At 49.1% G+C, this 21219-nt stretch overlaps 1 protein-coding gene across 3 annotated transcripts in view; it reads right to left on the minus strand.

Annotated features, from left to right (window-relative positions):
- Positions 1–21158, minus strand: part of SHB (SH2 domain containing adaptor protein B) — a 136751-nt gene extending 115593 nt beyond the window's left edge. For all 3 annotated transcript variants that reach the window (XM_049626776.1, XM_049626788.1, XM_049626779.1), the window contains exon 1: positions 19825–21158. In XM_049626776.1, the coding sequence (XP_049482733.1) occupies positions 19825–20538 (714 nt within the window). In that variant the 5' untranslated portion in view covers positions 20539–21158. The remainder of the gene's footprint in view (positions 1–19824) is intronic.
- Positions 21159–21219: the final 61 nt, after the last annotated feature.

The raw sequence follows: 21219 nt of genomic DNA on the forward strand, positions 1-21219 counted from the left end.
GGAAAGTTTTTTTTGAAAACGACAGGGCCTTGTGATAGAGAAGAACAGCTGGTTATTTTATACATGGAGACACTGTGGCCCAGAGAGGGGCTAGGACTTGTCAAAAGTCACCCAGCCATGGTGGCTTTTATCCAGAGTGGCTATAGTGTTCCAGGTTCTAAGCCAGGAGCTTCAGGGGTACATCAAAAATGAATACAGGGGCTCAGTCGGTTAAGCGTCCAACTTCAGCTCAGGTCGTGATCTCATGGTTTCTGAGTTTGAGTCTCTCATCAGGTTGTCTGCTGTCAGCACAGAGCCTGCTTTGGATCCTCAGTCCCTCACCTGCCCCTGCCTCTCCCCTGCTTGCATGCTGTCTCTCGAAAATAAATAAACATTAAAAAAAAAAAAAAAATGAGTACATGTTCTCCAGGAATGGAGTCCCTGGTATCCAATAAGAGGGGAATGTCAACAAAAACAAGGAAGATAGGCCTTGGCCATGTCCCCCTGACCTAAATCTGTTTCTTTATGTGAAAAGTGGATAATATCCTCCTTATAGAGCTCCTGGGAGGATTAGTGATTTGATGTACCTAAAGCACCCAACAGAGTACGGCATACAATGGGTGTTCAATAAAAAGCAGCTTGGGGCGACTGGCAGGCTCCAGTTTGTAGAACATGTGACTCTTGATCTCGGGGTTGTAAATTCGAGCCTCACGTAGGGTGTAGAGATTACTTAAAAAATAAAAATAAAATCTTAAAAAAAAAAGCAGCTCATAATCTCAGGCATGAGAGCAAGATATTTTCTCGTTGCAATATTCTACGATTCTTACCCACAAGCACATACACACAGACACCCTTCCATACAGGAAACTCCTCAATACTGCAAGGCTTCACTGGGCACCTGTCATGTGCAAGGCCCGCTTCTGCCTGCCTCCTACAGGGAAGTTAACAGAGGGGAAAAACTGCAATCTGCCTTTGGAGCAGCAACATTCCCAGCCCAAGGGAACAGTCCCCTCTCCCAGCTAACTCCTTCAGCCGACCACAGTTGTAAACACAGCACACACAAATAGGAACAGAGAAACAGAAGCAGATGAAAAGCAGGTTGTTTGGGCTTTTAGAGGCAGCCAGGATATATTCCTTCCAAAGGGGTAAGGGAAAATCCCCATACCTTTCCAGGTCGGGAATAAAGCCAGTAAATCCCTCCACAATGGCCTTTCTCCTTTCGTGGAATAACAGCCCAATGCACCAGCGGCAGTTAAAGGAGAGAGGGTGTGCAGTTGTGGCTTCCTGTGCCTGGCAGCACAGTTCCGATAATATAGGTCCCTGCCCAGGCTCAGGCTGTGACCACGGACACAGACAGATGATGCCCCTGATGGAGCACCAAGGGCCAGCGCTGGCACCGAGCAAGCCTGGTGAGCTTATATAACAAAGGGCTTGTCACCACTTCCTGTGATCCTCATTGCCCACATTCCAACACAATGAGACACTCTCAGCCCTGGCTTTGAAGTTCAACAACTCATTCAGATGGCAGGGCTGAGAGGCAGAGAGCCTGCATTGGCTTACCTTCTCATTCTCCTCTGCACTTGAGATATCATTAGCTTGTAAAAAAAAAAACAAAAAACAAACAAAAAAAAAGTATCTCTGCCATTAAATAATGTTTGTTTTTAAAATCTGAAAAAATACCCAATCTTCCAGTGACAACCATTGTTCACATTTGGATCTATTTACTTACAGCTTTTTTCCTACATAGGTATGTAGGAATGGGGTAGGGGGGAGAATACAAATATTTAGCTTTTTATATCTAACCCCTTCCCCTCTTGACTATTCTGCAGTTGAGTCACTCAACTCCACTTTGGCTGGCTGTGGCCCTCTCCCCTAGCATGTGGCACATGCTAGACATTTCTCATGCTTGGGTATTTAGGGGATTTCCAGTTTTTCATTTTCCCAATTGCTGTCGGTTACTGGTAACTAAGTCACTGTGACTCTCTTCACTCTATCCTCAGGATAAATTCCTATCAGGGCACACACTAGGTCATGGAGCAGCAACTTTTCAGCTTCTCTGTCTTGTTCCCTCACTGTCTGCTGTTACTCTTTCTGACCTGGAACCAAGTGTACAACACTTCTAGGGTAACTTTAATTTATTAAGTCTTTTCACAGCAGCCTCAACGGCTGACCTCATGATAGGGATGAGCACTCTCATTTTAAAGATGGGAAGACAGGCTCAGAGAGGTCAAGCAACTTGCCCAAAATCACAGACCCTCAATTCCGAATCCAGACTAAGCCTGAGCAGTGCTCCTTCACTGTCCTATACTGCTTCTCTCACAGGCCCCTAGGCCAGCGTTTGAACAGGTACTATGTGGCTATTCTAAAATCAATGCATGAATCTGCAACACACATGGCTTGGTACAAATCCCCAAGACATACCCTATGATTTTGGATCCACTTGTGAATGTTTGTCAATGTTTTGACCATCCAGTCATGGACCAATGCAGCAATGGGGACAATTCTCGTTTACCACTAAAGAACTAAAGAGTAGAACAGGTCATGCCCCTAATGACTATAGGAATAAACTTTATAATGATAATCTAACTCAGTAGTCTCTGATTTTTAGACTGTGAAGGCAAGATGTCCTTAGTTTTCACATTCAAACAAGCCTTTGAAATTCAAATACACAGATCTAAGGAAGCCTGGCTTCTTCCTTCAAGGGAAGCCCTGATTTCCCTTTTTGAATTTTTTAAACAAAAAGTTTGGGGGAAGATAAGAACATATAAACTTCTTGTTTTGTTTCAGTACCCTTTACAGATCTAAAGTCCCTTTCCCATCCATAACTATAAGGTGGCCATCAGAAATGTCCAAAATAAAATGACTCTGAATTGTAAGTGTAAAACTGAAATTTACTCTCAGAGTAAGGAATGTTTGAGTGCAAACAAAACCTTGAGCCATTGAACTTGACAGAATCCAATACTGTGAAGTGCTTATGAGGTTGTGGAGAAATAGGTAAAACCAGAAGAAACCATCAAGAGCAAAGGGTTACGAGATTTTCTGGGATTACCATTCCCCAAAGGATCAGACAGGTGTAAAAAGGGCATTTCTAATTTAAGAAGAGAGGAATTGAATCGTACAAAAAAAAAAAAAAAAAAAAATCAAGAATGAGCCCTCACCCCTATCCATTGACTACAGCTTCTTACTTCCAAGCTGCTTAATCAGCATCCCTCTGCGAGCTGTCACATTCAGCAATTTCTGCTTCCTCTGGAGGCTTCATGTCTAATAATCTTTAAGGCCTTCTCAAAATAAAGGATAGAGATAAGTTCCTCAGCTTTTTCAAGATGAGGCCCACTTCTGTCCTAGTGTGTGGGTGATAAAGAATCAGAACAAGAGTGCAGACAAAAATCAGGATGGGGTGGGACAAGGGGAAGGAAGGCAAGACCCCAGTAGCAAGTTTGGGTTTGGTGTCTGCACTTTGACAACATTCAGGCCCAAGGCCTGTGTGTGTGTGTGTGTGTGTGTGTGTGTGTGTGATCTGAGCCTCAACAATGTTCTCAGCCATCCTGTGGGGGACTAGGAAGTGATGACACCAATTCCCACCATCTTGTCACTTGGCAGTCACACCACAGATGGCTTTCAGATGGATCCCGAGCCCCACAGAAGCTCAGCAAGCAGGAGTTGACTGACAGTTGAATTCCCCAAATGTGTGCCCCATGCATGCAGCAGGAGCCCCCTGAGCTGGACTGATGGCACATTATTCCTGGATATTTATTTACAAAGTATCTCTTCTGGGCTCAGAAAGAATGTTCTGCTGGCCAGAGGGGCCTCTCTGATCCAGTATTGAATGCGGAAGGAATTGGTTGGTGATCCTCAGGGGATCCTTGGATGGAGCCCAGCAAACATCTTCATCAAGGCTAATGTTTCTTCCCCTCTGGGGACCTGATGGCTCCTGAGCGCTCACTGCTTCTCAAAGAGCTTCTCCCTGCAGAGGACGTCCTCTAAAGGTCAGCATCCTGGCACTGGACAGAGCCCCAGCGTTCTCCTCTCCCTTGTGCATTCCCTTCTTCTGAAGGCTCCAGCTACACCACTCACAGCTTTACCATGACTTCCTTCTACCTTCTATGGATAGCCCCAACGTCCAACTCTGTGAGGTGCTGCCATCCGATGGCAGAGTGAGCCTCGGTCCAAGACCGGGGGACTAGCTCTGCGGCCCCCAAGAACAAACACTGCCCCCTCCCCCATCTCCACCACCTGCACAGCTTCCCTCAGGGATAGGCTGCCCGTGTGGTGGCTCTGCCCTTGCCTGCTCTGCGTTTCTGCAGCAACAACCAGCTGAGGTGCCGTCGGACTCACACAAGACCTCTGGTCCGACTCTCCCACCGGCAGGACCACACGTGGAGATGTACCTCCATTCCCAGCCCAGGCCCAGGAGGAATCCCTGGCACAAGATGTGTCTGACGGACAGAACGCGGACAAAGGCCCCGGTGGACCGGGTAACTCACAAACTCTCACACACAAGGCATCTCAGCTACTGATGAGGTGATCCAGGCAAACCTGTGCTTGACAAGTGCTCAATTTTCCTCCATTGACCGGTGTCATCACAAGCTGCCTGAGTAGTCAGTCACGGTATTTTGCAGCCTGAGGATCCAGACTGGGGTTAGGCCCTTCTCCCTCTGCCTGAGGCATCTGAGGTCTCCTAACTGGGGTCCCCACCTCTTAGCTCCGCTTAGGTCTCCCCCTTCCCACCCTCTCTAACCAGTCCTCTTAAGCGGCACACAGACCGGTTTTCCTAAAGCACAGATCTGACCTTGTTACCCCCTGGCTCTACCACTTCCCATTATAGAATAAAGAGCACACTCTGTGGTCTAGCCCTCAGGACTTCCGACACCTGGCCTCGGCTCCCATTCTGGCGTCTGTCCCCTTGCACCTTCTCACTGCCTCTCCCTCCATCACTTGAGACTGCTCACAGTGCCCCCCACCCCTGATGCCCTCCTCACACCCACCAGTGTCCAAATACCCAAATGCTCCCTTTCCAAGAAGGCCCAGTTCTGTGCCACCTCCTCCATGAAGCCTTCTGAATTCTCCTCCAGCAGCATTATCCTGAGAACACATAGAGAGTACCTGGTACAAACCAGAAGCTTTATCAACTCTCTGGTTTGTAAATGACTTTGGCATCATGGTTTTGAGACTACCAGGTGATATAGAACTATGACCTCTGTCAATGTGCCCTATAGCTATTAGCACAGAGATTAAGGGTAGACAGAAGCTAGACTAACTGTGTGGGGCCCCCCATCTGCAGCTCTTAGTAGCTGCATCATCTATGACAAGGTACTAAAAACAAAACAAACAACAAAGCCCTGTTTGCCTCAGTTTCCCCATTTGTAAAATGGGACTTTTAATAGAATTTACCTCCTAGGGAGTGTTGTGGACTTCAGTGAATTAATCTATATAAAGAACTTGGAACAGGATGATGACCCAGGAATAGTTTTTACTTTTACTCTCCCACTGCAAGGTATCATGGATCAATACAAACTGACCATCAAAATAAGGACAGGCCTACTTTTTGAGGATGCCTTTACCAAGCTAGACAGGGCAGCTCCACTGGCTTGACTGTGACTATAGGAAGCCCAGAGTTCCAGGCTGAGGCCTAGGATAGACTGTGGCCAAAAGAATATGAAAACATTCATAAAGCTCTTCCTACATGCCAGACATTGTGCACAGCCATTTAAACAAATGATTTTATTAAAGCCTCACAATGACCTGTGTACTGCCCCTGGACCTCATCTCCAAAATGTTTCACATTAAAAAAGGGGATTCTAATAGGACCACATCAAAGACCTGCCATGAGGATCATACATGGAAAGTGTTACATAGCCGCAAGGCATGGAGTGAGCAGTCAGGAAACGCCATCTATTACTGTTAAACCCACATTAGGACAGATGCAGCATTCCAGGCCTGGAAGTTAATCACTTGTCCCAAGTTACTAAGCTTTCAAGCATCAGGGCCAGGACTTGAATCCAGACTTCTGACCCCAAAGCTGGTACTCATTTCACACCACCACGGTTGGACACCATTAGGGTTTCACAGTGTTTAAATCAATAGCTCTGGGCACCTGTGGTTCATGGCCTTGCTGGCTACCCCCCACAAAGGACGAAGAACCAGGACAGAGAATGCCTAGCCTCCTACACAATGCCGCTCTCATCTGGGCAATTTCTGCTCTACTTCTACCTGTTTGGGACTGAGGTCCTGGGTGGCAAGATCCCACCTGCTCCCCTGGAAGCTACTCCTAACTGCTCCTCTACTCTTTCCTTTGGACCCCCCAAATCCACCTGATAATCCAACCTTGCTCCCCATTGGGTCATGCACTGGCACTGTTCACTCCTCAGCGCTAACCTCAGGCCACCCACTCAGAACCTGGTTTAGCCTGCCACTTCCTGTCCAGGAATGTCCTGGACTTGGGGTCCATCAGTGCCCTCCACACTTGTAATACTGGAAGGTACTTGCCCTTAGCAGTGGGTGTCCTGGCTGGGAACCTGGCTCTATGGGGAACTGTTACAACTTGCAGCTTCCCTCTGCCTTTGAAGATATGATCACACATCTGAGGGTCTCACACATCTGAGGGTCATCATGTAGAAGAAGTAAGGTTAGACTGGTTCTACTTGACCTCAAGGAGTCCAACTACAACAGTAGAGTCTACAGAGAGAAATAAGTCAGCCAGCAGAGCTCCTGTAACACCAAGTACTCAACAAATCTGTGCTAAGCTGGAGGGAACAGAAAAAAAAAAAAAAACAAAAAAAAAACAAAAAAAAAAACCCCAAAAAACGAAAACCTTTCAAGCCCAGCTGTGCAAAGGAGTGGGTAAGTTATGTGGCCTGGGAAGTGATGAATCCCTTCATCACTGGAGGTTTTTAGGCATGGATGCCGAAGGGTTGGACTGAGCGATCCCCAGGCTCCCCTGGAATTCTAAACTAAGGTCCAGGACTGCAGCTTTCAACCTTGGCCATGCATCAGAATATCTGGGGAGCTTCCCAAAATACTGATGCCCAGGGAGCCATGATGGTAGTTAGTGTGGGGAACTGAAAATTTTCAAAAATGCTCCCCAGGTGATTCTAATGTGTTATGAGGGCTGGTCTAGTGTTCAGTGATGCGATGTAACACACAATATAATGAACTAGGTAGATACCCTCAGCCTCTTAGGACCATAAAAATGTTCTTCAGTGTTCAAAAATCTGCATTTTTTTCTTGGTTTATTCCCGGTGAATACTCCCGGACTTAATTTGCGCCATCAACACCAATTCATTAATGTCACAAACCTCACAGCGGACACTACAAGATGGATTATCCTGACACAGCCTGAGCCAGAGAAAGAGGAACATGCAGCAGGGGTTCAGAAAGGGTCTCTTGCTGATTAAGACACAGGACACCTGGGCTAAGGAGGACAGGAAAGGTTGGGGATGAGGGGAGAACTCTGTGAAGTCGTATCACTTGAGCTGGACTTTGGTGGGTGTGAAAAACAGCCAAGTGACCAAAATACTGTAGTCTTCATATGCCACACCTTCAAGTCTTAGCCATGCCCCAAGTCTGAGCTCTTTTACCCACAGAGAGCTCCACTACTGCCTGTGCCCACCTTGGGCTCCAATGCTTCTCCTCCCCACTCAGTCATTACACCTGTCTCTCTATCCTGGCACTGAACTCTGTCTTGCATTGGAGAGAGCCCTGGGCCTTTCCAATACCCCTCCTGGGCTTTGAGGATGAGAACAGGGCTTACTCATCTCTGAATGTCCACAGGGCTTAGCTTAGTGCTGGAACATGGTAGGTATCTAAAAAATGGTCGCTGCACTGATGACTGAATGTTGCATCCCTTTCTCCACAAGTCATCATATGAAAGCTGAAGCAGACACACCCAGATAAGGCCCCACAGGTAGGGCAGAACACAGAATGTGGTCACCCCAAATATATACAAACATCCAGTCCCCTGATCCTGGATGGGGATGCCGACTCCACCAGAGGTGGGTTGAGGCTTTCTTGGCTTCATCCCGCCCACAGTGTCACACCTGGCATCCAAAGACGAAGCGCTAATACCCAGTTACTTCCCTCAGGTGTCAGAAATTGAATGTGTAATAAGCACATGGGTACCTGCAGACACAAGGTGTCATTTTTATGAAGAAAAGGCGAAATCATCATTATCATAATAGGCTGATAAGACCTAAACTCAGTCACGGCGAGACAGTCAAAATATTTAAGCCTAAAAAGGCACCTGAAGAAATACAGATCACAGAGCAAGAAACGAGAAGATGCCCCGACACAGACTGGTCATTCAGAAAAACAAAATTAAAACCCTACCTCATACCCTGAAATCAAACTCCAGATGGATTAAGATTTCAATGTTAAAAAAAAAATCAAACTATTAGAAGAAAATACAGATTAACATTGGAGTAAGGAAGACTTTTCTAAGCAGCATACTCCAGAAATCATGAAGACCACTGGGAGTTATTTAATAACAGAAAACGATTCGGTGTAAGCAACAGCAATCACCAAACAGAACTGAAACACAAATTATAAATCTGTAAATAAAAACTATTCCGCAACTCAAATGGCAGGTAAGGGGCTGCCATCCTTAATCCACAAAGAGCTCTTACAAATCAATAAAAAGATAAACCTAAACCCCACAGGGACATCTGGGTGGCTCAGTTGGTTAAGCGACTTACTCTTGATTTTGACTCAGGTCATGATCTCACAGTTTGTGGGTCCAAGCCCTGGGTTGGGCTCTATGCTGACACCACCAGAGCCTGCTTGGGATTCTATCTCCTTCTCTCTCTGCCCTCCCTCTCTCTCTCTCAAAAAAAAACAAAAAACAAAACAAAACAAAACAAACCTATAAACCCTACCGTAGAAAGGACAGACAGAAGATATAAGTATACACTTTTAGAAAAGAAACATAAATGGTCAAAGCACATGGACACCAGTAACCCAAGAAATTACAAATGAAACTAAATTGGATTAGAGTAAAACAGGCGTAAATGTGTGAAATCTTTCTAGGATACAATTTGAAAGCACATATCAAAATTTTCCCCTTCTTACCCAACAATCCTCCTTCTGGGACTCAGTCCCAGGGAAACCTTCAGAGACTTAAGCTAAGAATTCTGTTACAAAGATGGTCGTTAGAGCACTGTTAAATTAGGGAAGACTATGGAAAGCCTAACTGAATATGATATAGATATTCAATTACTGTTGTTTAATGTTTAAGATAATGGAGACATCTTTCCATGTCTCTAAACAAAAAAAATAAATAAATACGTACAATATTACTTAATTTTTGTGCTGGGAAAAATGTATAGATAGATGCGTTGAAAAAATGGCTAATTGAAAAATAGTGAAATGCTAATGATGATTTCTTTGAATTATAGAATTTGTTAGTTTTGCTAGTTTTGCTTATCTGCATTTTCTACACCAAACTTGTCTTAGTTTTGTTAAAAGGGGGAGAAAAAGTTCACAGATATAAACCTTGAAACATATTTAAAAATCCAAGCTTGTGGTTCTAAGGAACTGCCTCAGCACACTGCCAACTCACAACCGCCCCCACAGAGGAGCAGGTAGAGGCTGCACCATTCCACAAATGCCACGCAGGCTCCAAATCACATGCGTGGCTTTGGAATGCACCAGACGGATTATGGGGCTGTCTGGCTTTCTGGGAGTGCACATCCAAAAAAAAGTGAAGCTTCACTGTAAAGAACTTTCTAGTCACTTTCATTTTCAGAATTTAGTCATGGCCTGGAGAAACCAGGAAAGCCCCATTCCTCCTACTTCTGTTTGCCTCCTCCCTGTGGCCCACGTACTGCTGGGCCCCATAGAAGGGGGAATTTTCCCAACAATCACAAATGCTCAGCAATGAAATGCTCTGCTCAGCAAAGCAGGCAGGCTCCAGCCCTGTCCCTGGAGACATAACCATGGCACTCATCTTTGCCCTTCTGTAGTGTCCGGCTCAGGCATGCAACACAGCAAGTTGCTTCTTTTGAATTTGGAGAATTGGGGCCATTTCAGACCAGTGGCAGGTAAGGCCCTTTACACACAACTCCTGCCACCTTCCTCCATCACCGGCAGTCACACCAAGGCGAGTCCCAGGCTCTGGCCACACCTGTATGCACCCAGCAGCACTCCCCTTCTGATCTCAACCAATGTGGACAGGATGCCTTCTGTCTGGGATGTCCCATCTGCACCTTCCTCCAAACCCACCTCCCATATAGGGTGTTTTTCCCCAGCCGGGATGGACCGGAGGTCACCCGTGCCTCCTCCAGGTTCTCAGGAACCCTGGGAGGCAGAATGTGTCCTGCTTTAAGCCTCAGGACTGAGCCGCTGGGTCAAGCCCATCAAGGCTTAACTATGACTGTCCTCTGGTATCCTCCCTATTGCTCAGGCCAGAACTTCGGGGTCACCCTTGACTCTCCTGCCCCTCATACCTCACGTGGCATTCATCTGTCAGGAAATCCTGCAGCTCTACCTTATGGATGTGTCCTGAGCACGGTGTCTTCTCCTCACCCACCACTAGCACCCCTGATCCAACATTCGCAGGTGCCCCAGCTGGCCTCCTGCTCACCCCGCTCCAGGCTGTTCCCCACTAGGCAGCCAGAGTGATCCTCTCAAAACCCAAGTCAGAGCCCATCATTCCTCTGCTCAGAACCCTCCACTCCCTGTCTCACGGTCTCATTCAGACTTAAACTGAGAGACCTTTCCAGTGCCCCCAAGGCACACCATACTCAGTCTCCCTGGCCCACTTTTCCCCACCTCCCCAGCCCACCTCTCCCACCCAGTCATGCTCATTTCCCTGAATGCCCCCCGGTCCTGCTCCTGACTTGGGCTCCTGCCCTGACTGCTCTTTCTGTGCGGAAGGCCCTGCCCTTGAAACCATGGGAATCCTGCCTTCACATCCTCAGCACAGCTGAGAACTCATCTAAAACTGCACCATATCTCAAACTCTGGCCCACCCTAGCCTCTTTAACCTGCTTTACCTTTCACACTCTCCACCCAACACACTGTATTTGCTTGACTCCTCTCATGAGGGAGCAAACTCAGGGGAGCACAAACTTTTTTTTTAGATTTTATTATTCATTCATTCATTCATTCATTCATTTTCCAGTAAACGCTTTGCACAATGTAGAGCTCAAACTTACAATCCTGGATCAAGAGACGTGCTCTACTGACTGAGCCAGACAGGTACCCCAGGGAGCACACATTTTTATCTGTATTGTTCACCGCTTTATCCCCAGTACCTCAATAGAACAATCCCCAGCACATAAGCAGTGGTCAACAATATCTGTTGAATGAATGAATGGGGAGAAAAGTCTTGATATAAGCTCTCATGGTCCAGCTGAGGACTGGAGGTCCAGCCTGTAAGTGAAGGCCCAGCAGTGGGCCAGTGATATCCACTTCCCCCCACCCACCTGTCAAGTTACTTCTCCCCTTGTGGACCTTGGGGAGCCCCTTTTTGACCATTACTCTTAAGTCCTGCTTGGAAAACACAGGGTGTGAGTCATTCCCCAAGGCCTTGACTAATTCTCTCTCCATCCCTTGGACCCACCTCCAAGATCCTTCCTCTACAGCATAATGGGAAATCCAGAGAGCGCTCCCCTTGGAGAAAATGGAAAGGAACTGAATGACTTAGAGGAAAATTCAATTCTTCCTGGCTCAGCAGTTGAGAAAGCGAAAAACTCTCAGGAAGCTAGTGCCTCTGAAAGTGAAACATTAATAGAAATATTACTGGAAAATACCAAACAGGAAGAGAAGGAAAATTCCATTGTGGAAGCAAGGTCCTCTGTCGATGCTCCTTAATGGTCTCAGTAAAGTATTTCAGAATCAAAACATGGAAAGAACCGGAAATCAATCAGGCTGTCACCCTTCCTGTGGACTGGAGCTTTGGCCAAACCACTTCCACACCCACAGCACAAAGGGCACTGGGCTCAGAACAGAAGGTCCATAGCCTGGCCACTGACTCAAGCCAGTACCTGCTGTGAAGTACCTCCACACCTCCCCAGAGCCTCAGTTTCTCCATCTGTAAAATGGGGGTTATAGCATTTTCCTTACAGACTGACTCTACAAAGCAAATTAACTACAGGTATGCAAGTGCTCTTAAGTTATGGAATACTTACATAGATGTAGGAATCAATTGCTCCTACAAGGCTAACAGAGGGGCTTTTTATAAAGTCTAGCCACAAATAAGGCAGAGGAAATTCAGGCATGAGACTGCGCAGCCTGAGGGGGTATGGCACAGTGGCCAAAGACAAAGACTCTGGATCCAGTTTCAAATCTCATCTCTGCCACTTACTGGTGGTAGGACCTCAGACAAGTTATTTAACAGCTCTGTCCCTCAGTTTTCTCATATGTAAAATGGGAAGGACAGTAGCACCTACCTCAGAAGGTGCTTCTTCTTCTCAGAAGGTGCTACCTTCACCTCCAAGGAATCAAGGTTCTGCCCAGAATAGCCTCTGTGCCAGAATGGCTCTCAGCTCACCCATACCACTTTATTGATAAATTCCGCCACATAAATCTGTATTCTCACCTGGTTCCTGTGTCCTCACCAATAAACTCCTTATGGGTAGGCACCACATACCCCCTGGTTCATCCCTGTATCCACACAGCTCCTGACAGTGGCCTGCATATGGCAACACAGGCCAAATAGAAGTCATGAAGTCAGGATGGTAGAGACCACTGCATCCTGTCTCCATCCAGCAGGAAACCCACCACCACCGCTCAGAATGCCAACAGGTGCTGCCATCGGCCAGCCAGCATCCCAGCTCTCTGCTTCAAAGTTATACATCCCAATTTATTTCTTAGGGCCAAACCTGACCTCCCCCTTCTCCCACAGGCCACTACCTCTTGGCTGTCTCAGCACAAGATCTAAAAGTCAGCCCAAGATAAACTGCCCAGGGGAGCGCTTGACACAGGCGAGTTGAGCTTTGCTAAATGACCAGAGGAAGCCACACCTGTTTCAAATTTGCCCTTTAACGTCTATTTTATGGGTCAGAATGTTTTGGGGGCGGGGAGAGGATGAGGTCAAGTCTTAGGGGGTTAAGTCGGGGGAAATCAATCCTGTTCCGAGATTGTCAGATTAGAGGATGGTCACCTGATCTCCTTTAAGGAAACTTAGGTTCCTTTTTGATAAGTTCAAGGTACCATTAGATTTTTGGTTATTTTTATGTATTTATTTATTCCCCCCACCCCCACCCCCAAGCAGCACATACAGCGTCACCAATCCTTGGAGGCAGGGAATGCTTGGTGTTTCTCATTTGAGAAGACATGACAGTTACAAGACACATGTTTTGCGCAGCTGTCCCTTGAGAAGCACCAACTCTGCGCACAGAATTTCTCTATAAAATAATTCAAGGGCTTCATTAACATCTCATTTATGGACCTCGGAGGCAGATGCGGGAGGGAGAGAGAAAAGCCAGCTCTGGGGTCTCTTCTGGGGACCCCCAAAGCCCAGACTGAATGGGGTGGAAATTAGGGCAGAGGGGAGAAAGAGGAACATTAAGTGAAGGGAGGAGGAGACACACAACGCACATTTCAGTAAATATCAGAGCCCTACTATCTCCATTTAAATCACAGAAAATAGTACAACAAATTGATAAATAGCATATAAACTTGGAATTCAGATCGCACAGATGTGATCCTGATTCTGTCACTTGGTAGCTGTGTAACATTAAGCAAGTCATTAACCTTGAGGCGTCGGTTTCTTTATCTATAAAATAAGGGTAATACTACCTGTGGTAGATGGATAGTATTGAAGGCCTCGGTTAATGGACTGCCTGTATCCCTGCCCTTTGCCATGAGATTATGCAGATCCTCCTCTCTCCTCTGTTTAAAAAAATTTTTTTTTAACATTTATTTATTTTTGAGAGACAGAGAAAGACAGAGCATGAGCAGGAGAGGAGCACAGAAAGGAGACACAGAATCCAGAGCAACTACAAGCTCTGAGCTGTCAGCACAGAGCCCGACACAGGGCTCAAAACCAGGAACCATGAGATCACACCTTGAGCCCAAGTGGGACGTTTAACTGACTGAACCACCCAGGTGACCCTCCTCCTCTCTCCTTGAATCCTGGCTGGCATTGTAATTTGCTTTGGTCAACTGAATGTAGTAGAAGGAACAGTGTGCCAGTTTCCAACCTCAAGAAACCTCATGGGCTTCTGTTCTTTTAGAACCCTGCCACAATCATAGGAACAAGGCTGGCCTGCTGGAGGATGAGAGACCACATGGAACAGAGCCTGACTGTCTCAGTCAAGACCATCCTAAACCAGCTACCCCAAGCATGTAAGAGAGACCAGCAAGGATCAGTAGGGTTGCACATCCACCCCAAATGGACCACAGATGCCTACATGAGCCCAGCTGAGACCAGAAAAACTATTCAGTTGACATGTGGGCTTGTGGACAATAATAAAGGCTTATCATTTAAAGGAGGGGTTGGAAACTACAGACCATAGGTCAGCTGCCTGTTTTTGTAAACAAAATTTTATTGAAACACAGTTATGCCCTTTAATTTATATATCATCTATGGCTGCTTTCCAGCTCTAAGGGCAGAGTTGAACAGTTGTGATGGAGACACAACTGTTTTCAAGCCTAAAATTACCCACCCTCTGGCCTTTTAAGAAAAGTTTCTAACCCCTAGTTTTTAAAATCACAGAGTTTGGGGTTATATGTTATGCAGCAATAGCTAACTGATACAGTATCTAAACCTCTCCTAGTGTGATTGTGAGGATTAAATGACCAATTAAGTGGTCAGCACAAAGCCTAGAGAACAGATTTCTCTTCTGGGGACTCAATGCAGAAAAATGGGTTTGATATGCAACATCTCTCTCACACTACTTTCAAGGGACAGGACTTCAAAGAAAAGAGTATCTCAGGACACGTGGGTGGCTCAGTCGGTTAAGCGACCAACTTGGGCTCAGGTCATGATCTTGCAGGTTCTTGAGTTTGAGCCCCACGTCAGGCTCTGGGCTGACAATTCAAAGCCTGGAGCCTGCTTCAGATTCTGTGTCTCCCTCTCTCTGCACTCCCCTGCTCATGCTCAATCTCTCTCTCTCAAAAATAAAATAAAAAATAAACATTAAAAAAAATTAAAAAGAAAAGAATATCCCAAGCCAAACCACAGACACTAACTTTGGCTCTTACCTTTTGTTAACCAAAATGGAAACTGACAACTTATGTTTGACTCTGGCTTCAGTCAAGCCACACATCAATGATTTCGTGTGAAAAAGCCCCAAAAAACAAGTTGCAACTCCCCAGCAAGGCACATGAAAGACCCTCTTCCCTTTGTGGCTCTAACCCCCTCTGCAATCCCCCATAATACCTGCCCTGCTGAGCCTCTAAACCATTCTTTCCCAAGCCTTCAGACCCTGGCACAAGCTGTCCTGTCCCTTCTTCATGGACAGCCCTCCTCAGCAGTTCCTGGCCTAGGAAATTCCCACTCATTCTTCCAGAGTCAGCTCAAATATCACCTCCTCCTCCTCCTGAAAGCTCTCTTTGACTTCCCATAACTCGAGGCCCTACCAGTCCCTTGCACACACTTCTGTCTTGGCATTCCTCAGGTCTCTCTAGCTGTATTTGTCTCCCAGACTAGACCTTTGCAAAGCTGGTATTCAACTGCAAACTGAGAAGCTTCCTTCTTGGAAAGCTGACCACCATTTATTCTCTGAATATCCCTTGTCTAGCAGGCCATTCAGAAACTGTTTGCTGAATCTTAAAAACAAAAAACAAACAAACAAACGGTTAGACATGATATTATTCTTTAGAAAACGTGTTATTTAACTCAACCCTGTGGATGCTGACAAAATATAAAGTGTTGGTACACACATTAGCATGTATTTAAAACTTGGGAAACTGATGTCATCATGCATCTTGACTTTCTCGGTTGTGGTGGAAACATTTACTTAATTATGATAAAAGAAACAAGACTTCAGCAGAAAACATAACGGGATGAGACCTGTTTGGCTGCACAAAGGGAGATCTACCAAGTTACTGGCTTCTTTTGTCATTGTTAGTTTTTAATAAAGACAACCTGAAGGAATAATATTTCTATCTATTAAAGTTTCATTTTCTTTTCCGGGAAGCTCAGGTTCTCTCAGCCTCTTACCTGGACTATAACTGTCCCTTAACTCTGATCCCATTCTCTCCCACCCCACCCCCACCCCCCACTGTGACAGCTCAATCATAGCTCTGAGTCTGTCCCTTTCCTGGCTCACCAGTTTCAAGGACTCCCTGCGGGGGTCCAAACTCAGCTTCCCGCCTACTTGACATCATCTCCCATTCACTAAGGGAGGCCCGCTGCAAGAAAGCTTTGGTTTTCAGGAACATACTCCATGCTGAGATTCTGTATGAACAGGTACACACATATATACTCACACACATTTACATATGCAAACTTACACACACACGTATACACAGCACTGACACAGAAGTGATGCAGGATGCAGTCACCTCTTCCCCTGCACAGAAAATCCCAGTTCCATCTCTAGATCCAGCTCAAAGCTGCCTCCTAGGTAAAGACCTCAAGAAATTCCCCAAGACAAACCCAGGGGAAACAAATGATGAAGACAGTGTATGACAATCTCCTCCAGAGACTTATGCTAGAAATTACTGACAAGTCTTCTGTAGCTGTCACTCCTTCCCCTCTTCCACATGATTCTAAAAGGGAAAACACCCAAGACTGGATGCTTGGGGTGTGTGTGTGTGTGTGTGTGTGTGTGTGTGTGTGTGCGCGCGCACACACACTATAGAACTCACTGGGAGAATAAAACGACGCCTAAGTGTGTGATACAGAAAGGCTCTGGTACAGAGGGAGGCAAGAGGTGGAACCCCTGTGGTGGGAGGTGGCACAGGAGGCACCGAAAAGGAGGATCTGTGGACCCACAGCTTCTACTTCACACCACAGTAACTCCCAACTGAGGCCTGATGTTAAAAACAAACATAGGGCCTGGCAGACAGGGTGGGGGGTGGGGAGGCATTCAACAGCCTTATGGGTTCTTGTCCTATCCCCAACAACTGATAGAAGGAAGCTGGGCCTGAGATTAAATGGAGTACCAGAAGTAGGTTTTCCTGGATCCATGTGTGAGAGGCAGAAGGAAGGCTCCGAGGTGTTCAGGGGTGATCTATAGTACGCCCGGGCTTCCAAAAGCTGTCTGGCTGAAAATAATGCCAAAACCAGGCTGCGATCTGACTGCCTGACCAGGAATGGGTGGTGGCCCCAGATGAGGAGACAGCCCCACACAGAGGGCAGAGATGAGGGGATCTAGAGTCTCTGCATCCCAAAGCAGTTCCAATCAGAAGACCCAGGGGGAGCGTTAAGGAGAAGCCACTTTACATCAGTCGTCCTCAAAAGTGTGATACCAGGATCAGCAGCAAAGATCACCTGGGAACCTGTTAGAAATGCACATTCTCAGGACCCACAGCAGGCTTGATGAATCAGTGTTTTAGAGAGCACTGCAAGTTCTGGTTTGAGAACCACTGTGTAGTGTGGCCCTCTGTGGTTGCCTCCCCTCTTCCTGGTTAAAAAGAACATCTGGTAGCTGTGATTCCTGTCTCTGGATCAGAACAATTTCTTAAAAGATCAAAGGTCTCAAAGTCACAACCTAGTAGGTGAAATGCAGCAAAGAGAGATAAAAAAAAATAATCTGCTAACCTCCCTTAGCAGCTAAATCCCTTCACTGGTCCTCACTGTGCTTAGCTTACAAGATCCTTCCTAACCTGGGCCCTGATGCCCCTCTGGGGTCCTGCACAACTCTAACCTCTCGATACCAGCCACAAAGGCATCCCCTAAAGTGCCAAGCTCTCGGCAGCCAGCCATCGTCACCGCCCCTCCCCCACAATGGCCCTCCCTGACCACCTCCACTTCATCCCCTGCTGTAACAGCACTCCCATCACAGAACTCATCATTAGCACTGCAGCCTGGGCCATAAAATTCAAGGGGGGGCTGCTCCAGCACCCAATAGAGGAGGGCACAGAAAAGACCCATAAAATAACATGATGGTGAACGAAGCCAACTCTTAAACACATTTGACATTCCAGCTATAAAACACATTATCCCTCCCTCAGTATTTGAAATAGTCTTAATTGTAATTAGGAAAAAAAATGCCTACTAAAGTTTTGAAAGCCATTAAAGAAAACTTTAGCAAGCAGCAGAACCACAAGGAGTGAGAGAGAAGGATTTGCCCGCCTGGGAGGTGGTTATGGAATAACACAGGGGACACAGAAGGTCAGCACCATTAACTGGGAATCTCTCTACCTTCACTGGTGGGGCCTTGCTCAAACCAACCATAATACCCGGGAACTTCAGAGTCTCCCAAGCCAGCACCTAGCCAAGCCTGAGCCATGCATAAGGCAGCAGAGAGCCTCTTTGGTGTTTCCCTCACAGATCAGCCGTAAGCCTTTGATCCTGGAGGCTCCCAGAGAAACCTCCCCCTCCTCCAAGGCAGCACCTGGGGGAACCACCTGGCTCCCAGCTTCTTGTAGGAAGCCCAGAGTTCATGCTTCAGAAGTGTGCCCCCTAACTGGTCCCAGAGGTAGGTGGGATCCTCCACTGACTGCCCACCCTTTAGCAGACCCAGATGAGAGGGGAGACTCTCAGGACCTGGGGCCTCAGAGAGAAGCCAAGCAGAGAAATTAAAAGAGGGGGATCCCTTTAGTCCTCCCGCTTGAAAAACAAAAAGATCCCTTTCCTAGCACCAGCTGGCAGGTAGGAGCCTGTCTCCCTTCTGTCTGGACATCCAGTCCTAAAAGGAACTCAGACTCTCTAGCAGTCTTCCCCAGCCCACGCCTGCGCAAAAGTTTACCTTTGGGAAAATGTGGGGGTGATGAGGAGAACAAGAGGGACGTCAGCCTGACAGACATCGCAGGGCACTGGGCCTCAGATATAATCAAAACACTGCCTTCCACCATAAGTAGGCAGAACAAATATTATTTTATGGGGAAGGGAGGGTGTCACAGGAGTGTGAAGGAGGAGGAGTGGGGGCCCAGTTTGGCTGTAACTGGTTTGCTTCAAAGAGAGGGATCAAAATGGCCTAATATGTGTGTGTGTGGGGGGGGGGGGGGGTTGTCATAAACTCATCCCCTACATTCCCGGTACAGTAGGGGGTGGGGTGGGATAAGGAAGAGGTGAGGAGTGGAGGGGTGAGTCTCCTTCCAGCCGGATGGATTGACTGACCGGACCCCCTTCTGTGCACGGCGGGAGCAACTGACTGGTCGAAGTGGAGAGATCCTGCAGGCAGCACATTTCAACCGGAAAAGCACGCGTGGGGGTTCCCGGTGCAGCTCCAGTACAAAAGGCCGCTCGGATTTGGCAACCTGGCGCGAGGGGTGGGGCAGGGCAGGGCTTTTAGAGGAATTTACAGATGCACGTTTAAAGACAGCCGGTCCGGATCTGCCACCAAGAGTGCTGCGTAATATCGGGCGAGTCCCTTCCCAGCTCTGGACCTCAGTTTCCCATCCACAGAATGGGGGGACGGGGTAAAGAAGAATAAATGCTCTTCTAAATCCGTGCCAGCTCTGACTTTCAGACTTCAGTCCTCGGGGGATGGAAGGGCTGGCTGTCTTTCTCGGTCTAGGTTGGTAGGATGCTCCCGTCAGACTACTTCCGAAGGGGGCACCTGGCTGTGGGCCCAGAGAGGGGACGTTCTAGGAACAGCAGCTAAAGAGACTGTGTCAGGAGGCCGAGGATCCAGGATTAAGCGCGTGCGAGGGGGCAGAACTAGGAAGCAGCGTGGGATCCCTGACCTCAGGGTCCTAGCCCCAAGCTGATGTAGGAACCAGAGCGTTGCCTCAGTTTACCCACGCGCACCGTGTCTCAGGAACCAGGGGTGAGACCAAGGGACGCCTTACCTTGTCCTTTTTACCGGCCCCGCTCTCCTCCGCGGCCGAGGCGGCACACTTGTTGAGCAGTTTCTTGCCACCGCAGGCCGTCGGACTCCAGGTGCGGCCGCCAGAGCAGGCACCCCCCTGGAGGTCTCCGGCACCGCCCGCGGCGCTCTCCACCTTGATGAGGCGGTGCTTCGGGGAGATGTAGCGCACCTCGGCCGGGGTGGCGGGCCGCCGCTCGCTGCTGCTGCGGTAGAGGTGCGGGGAGCCGGAGGACGAAGACGAGGACGCGGCGGCGCCTGCGCCGGAGGAGGCACAGCAGCAGCCTGCGGCGCCCGACGCGGACGAGGCTGAGAAGGCGCGCTGGCCCCCGCCCGGCTCCCCGCCGCCGCCGCAGTAGTCCAGGCGGCACATGGCGCGCAGTTTGCGCAGCGAAGAGCCAGGCCCGTTGTAGGGGTCCTCAAAGTCGCGCTCCTTCTGTGCGCGGTAGGCGCGGATGAGGTCGCTCGTGCTGCCGCTGTCGTCGGGCAGCGATCCCGACGAGGTCGAGAAGCAGGAGGCGGCGGCCGGACCGCAGGACGCCGAGGCGCCCGCGGGGGCTGGCGGCACGGCCTGGGGGGGCTGCGAGGGCCGCTCGCCCCGGCGCCGCTGCTCGCGGTAGTCCGGCCTCGGCGGCTGCGGGGGGCTCTTGGTCTTGCTGTTGCCCAAGCTGAAGTACTTGTTCAGCCACTTGGCCATGGCGAGAGGCCGCCTAGGGCCGCGGCGCGGGAGCCCGGTCCGCCGCCGCGGCCATTCGGAGAGCAGCGCTGCGGCCCAGGTCCCTCGGCGCCCCGGCCCCGGCGGGGGGCGTCCGGGGCGCCCGCTCCCGACGCCAAGTTCAAGTTCTCTCCGCCGCCTCCTGCCGGCGGATCCTGGCCTCCAGCAGCTGCAGCACCGCCCTCCGCCTCTGCCGCGCGCCTCCCCGGCTTCGGATCTGTCGCCCCTCACGGGCGCGTCTCATGGGATCCCGGCCCGCGGCCCCAAGGAGAGCGAAAGGCCCGGGCGCCCCCCGTCTGGTACACTCTGGCCGTGCGCTCCGCGGCGGAGCGCGCTCCTGCCCCGTCGGAACCGCAGCCTTCGCCTGGGCCGGAATCTGCGGCTGCTACGGGAACTTGTCGGCGTCCTCAGCCCCCCCCTTCTTCCTTCCCAAGAGCGCTGGGGGCAGCCCGGCCCCCAGCCGGAGAGCAAGCAGGAGGGAGAGCGAACGAGCGACGGAGGAAGGCAGCCAGCGCCCGCCCGAGCCGTGCGCCCGTGCCCGTCCCGGCGGCGCCTGCCGCTGCTGCCGCCGCCGCCTCCCGAACCGCCGCGTGTGTGACACCCCGGCCGCCAGAGCCCGCCCCGCGCGCAGGCCCGGGGAGGGCGGGGCCGCGGCGCGGGGCG

Source organism: Panthera uncia, chromosome D4 (assembly GCF_023721935.1).
Source record: "Panthera uncia isolate 11264 chromosome D4, Puncia_PCG_1.0, whole genome shotgun sequence".
NCBI lineage: Eukaryota > Metazoa > Chordata > Mammalia > Carnivora > Felidae > Panthera > Panthera uncia.